The 3745-nt window shown below is 45.8% G+C and overlaps 1 protein-coding gene across 1 annotated transcript; it reads right to left on the minus strand.

Annotated features, from left to right (window-relative positions):
* Positions 1-353: 353 nt before the first annotated feature.
* LOC110880829 lies at positions 354-2546 on the minus strand. Its single transcript, XM_022129271.1, has 2 exons — positions 1617-2546; positions 354-1556 (listed from the first exon to the last, which is right to left on the minus strand). The coding sequence occupies exons 1-2, from the start codon at positions 2544-2546 to the stop codon at positions 354-356; spliced, it is 2133 nt and encodes a 710-aa protein (XP_021984963.1).
* Between the last annotated feature and the right edge of the window lie 1199 nt (positions 2547-3745).

Raw genomic sequence — 3745 nt, forward strand, 5'->3', positions numbered from 1 at the left:
ATTATTGCACTGTTGCTAGAAACTTTGGTTAAGTTAGCGCGAATAAATGTAAGTGTGGCTCTTGTGTGAGTGTAGCTGCCCGGTCTCGCGCTATGCTCGCGGAGGACCTTGGAGGCGTAACTCAAGAGCTCGTAAGTTACTGAAGTGTTTTCGTACGAATCAAAAGTTTAACATGCATTTGTAACGTAGAAGTCATCATGATAAAAGAAAACATAAGGCATAAGTTTTCATTAACTTAAGAAACAGGCGCTTAGGCCAACGTACATTGTAAACAACTAGGGCGTTTAGCCAACATAGAAGTCAGAAAGGCGCATGGCCAACATAAGATAGTAAAGGCGCAAGGCCAAAGGTAGTTACATGTAGCACTTGCGCAGTTGTTGGGCATTCCACGTGCGCGGGATGATGTATCCATCCAGAGTGCGCAATTTGTATGCCCCTTTCCCTAGCACTTCATGTATTAAGTATGGGCCTTCCCATTTGGGTGCTAGCTTTCCTGGGCGCTCAGCGTTTGAAGCTTCGTTGTCTCGGAAGACATATTCTCCTGGAGTGAAGGTACAAATGCGCACTCTCGCATTGTAGTACCTTTCCAGTTGTGTCTTGTACTTGGCTTGTTTAATTCGCGCAATTTCGCGCCTCTCTTCTAGCAAATCCAAGTCCAGATGACGCTCTACCTCGTTGTCGATAGTATTGACTGCTGTCAAACGTGGCGAGGGCAAACCGATTTCAGCTGGGATAACTGCCTCCGAGCCGTAGACTAGGCTGAAAGGAGTTTCGCCAGTGCTTGTTTTCGGCATGGTTCGATGAGCCCACAGGATGCTTAGGAGCTCATCTACCCAGCCTCTTCTCTTCGTGCCCAGACGGGCTTTTATCCCCTCAACGATACTTTTGTTGACACTTTCCACCTGACCATTGCCTTGAGCATGTGCAACCGAGGAGAAAGTATGCTCAATCTTCATTTCCTTCATCCAGTTTTGAAGATCTTCGGAAGCAAAATTGGTACCATTGTCTGTGACGATTTTGAGTGGGAGACCAAACCTGCAAATGATGTGTTCCCAGATAAACTTGCGCACCATCATTGTAGTAGTTGAGGCGAGAGCTTTGGCCTCCACCCACTTCGTAAAATAATCAACGGCCACGATTATGAACTTCACGGCTCCCGGAGCATCAGGGAAAGGTCCCACCATATCAATTCCCCACTGTTGGAAAGGCCAAGCAGTGGATACAAGAAGGAGATCGTTTTTCGGGCGCAGGGTTTTCGGGGATTGTCTTTGGCATGAGTCACATTTGCGCAACTCCCTTAGAGCATCGACATGCATCCCTGGCCAGTAATAACCAGCATTCATAATCTTCGTGACAACCATGCGCAGGCCTGCATGGATGCCACAGATTCCTTCGTGAATCTCTCTGATCAAGTAATTCGCGTCCTGGGGGTCTACACAGCGCAATAGGGGCCCCAAGAAGGACTTTCGGTATAGAATACCACCATTCATCTCATAATGCAGGGCCTTGTTTTGAATCTTCCTTGCCTCTGCTTTGCTCTCCGGGAGTATTCCTTCCTACAGATATTGAATTATAGGGGTCATCCAAGATGGCTGCCCTATTTCGATCACATTTACCTGGCGCAACAGGACTGATGGATTTTTTAGTACTTCAATCCTTACATCTTGGGTGAGATGTTGAAAGGAAGTTGAAGCGAGCTTGCTCAAGGCGTCTGCTGGTTTGTTTTCGGAACAATTGATGTGAACTACCTTGTATGACTTGAATTGCTGAAGCAATTCTTTCGCCTGATCCAAATATAAGGCCATAACTTCGCCTTTTGCATCATAGATTCCGTTGATTTGACTGGCGATCAAAAGCGAGTCGACATGTGCTTGTAGATTTTGAGCCCCCATTTTTAGGGCGAGACGTAAGCCTGCCAGGGATGCCTTATATTCCGCCTCATTGTTGGTGTTCTTGAAATCCAACTTGATGGCGTATGTAAATTCATGCTTTTTGGGGCTTACAAGGCGCAACCCTGCTCCTGTGCCATCCTCATTTGATGCCCCATCAATGTATAGTAACCACAGCTCATTAGATGTGTCTTTTCCGGGAGTCTCAACAATCTCACAATCTTTGATTTTTTCCACCGGGACTTCTGTGATGAAGTCTGCTAAAACTTGACCCTTGATGGCTGGGCGCGACCTATACAAGATGTTGTGGCCCCCCAATTCGATTGCCCATTTTGCTAACCGCCCAGACGTCTCTGGTTTTTGCAATATTGTGCCGATGTGGAAGTTGGTAAGTACTGTGATTACGTGCCCTGTAAAGTATCTACGCAGCCTTCTAGAAGCATGAAGCAGTGCCAGTACCAACTTACCCATTGTGGAGTATCTCGTTTCTGGATCGGTAAGCACCCTACTAACATAATAAATTGGAGTTTGAACTCCGTTTCTTTCTACCATCAATACCGACCCTACTGCCTTATCCGAAGAAGATAAGTACAGTATGAGTGGTTCCTTCTCATACGGCACGGTCAGTGTAGGGAGCTTTATCAAACATTCCTTCATCTACTGAAATGCGGGTTCTGCCTCGGGTGTCCACTTAAATTCTTGCTTTTTTACGCAGTTGCGCAAGGTGCTGATAAAAGGATATGACTTTGCAGCGTGATTTGATAAGAAACGGTTTAGCGCGGCTAAACGGCCGGCTAATCGTTGCATCTCCTTGATTGTTTTTGGCGATGGCATTCATTCTATTGCTTGAACCTTCTCTGGGTTTACTTTAAAGCCGTCGTTTGTGACTATGAAGCCGAAAAACTTCCCTTCTTCCATACCAAAGGAACATTTGGCAGGATTCAACTTCATGTTCACACTTCTCAACGAGTTGAACGTTTTCTCAATGTCTTTTTGCATTTGGTCCTCTTCGGGACTCTTGATTACCAGATCATCGATGTAGACTTCGATGTGTTTCCCAATATCATCAGCGAAGATTTTATCCATCAGGCGCTGGTATGTCGCGTCGGCGTTCTTGAGACCGAACGGCATCTTTGTATAGCAGAAGATGTCGAGATCAGTTCTGAAAGCTGTCTTGTCTTCATCTTCGAGTTTCATCTGAACCTGGTGGTACCCCTTGTAACAATCTAGAAAGCATTTCCATCTGTATGGTGTGAGAGAGTCTATCTTTTTGTCGATCTCAGGCAAAGAGTAACAGTCTTTAGGACATGCCTTGTTGAGATCAGTATAATCGACGCACATTCTCCATCCTCCATTTGACTTCTCCACCATTACGGGGTTTGCCACCCAACTCTGATAGCGCACCTCTCGAAGGATTCCTGCTTTTAAGAGCTCACATACTTGCTCGTTCATTGCTTTGGTCTTATCCACTCCTAAACTGCGCCTTCTTTGTACTTTTGGTTCAACGGAGGGATAAGTGTTTAGACAATGCTCTGTAACGTTGCGCGGGACACCGGTTATGTCTACCAGAGTCCAGGCGAAAATATCCATGTTTCTGAACAAGAGCTGTTTGAGGTGCGTTCTGATGTTTAATGAGATAGCGTGGCCTATCGTCACCGTTTGTTCTGGGTATTTGCGATTTAAAATCCATTTTTCTGGTTCTGTTGCTGAGACTTTTGGTGCTTTTGTTGGGCGCAATTCATCTGCCGACATTACTTCCTTTTTTGCATAAATAATTGCCACCCCTGTCTCAGTTGGAAAACCGATTGCTGAGTGAGGGGTAGAAGTTACCATGTTGAGCTCTCCTTGGGTTTCTC

This window comes from Helianthus annuus, chromosome 10 (assembly GCF_002127325.2).
Source record: "Helianthus annuus cultivar XRQ/B chromosome 10, HanXRQr2.0-SUNRISE, whole genome shotgun sequence".
NCBI classification, from domain to species: domain Eukaryota; kingdom Viridiplantae; phylum Streptophyta; class Magnoliopsida; order Asterales; family Asteraceae; genus Helianthus; species Helianthus annuus.

What these genes read in the sequence shown, in the direction of transcription:
- LOC110880829 (XM_022129271.1), bottom strand. Translation starts at nt 2,546, where the DNA reads ATGAAGGAATGTTTGATAAAGCTCCCTACACTGACCGTGCCGTATGAG. An exon ending in CATCAGTCCTGTTGCGCCAG is followed by an intron (nt 1,557 to 1,616) that starts GTAAATGTGATC and finishes CAATATCTGTAG; the next exon opens with GAAGGAATACTCCCGGAGAG.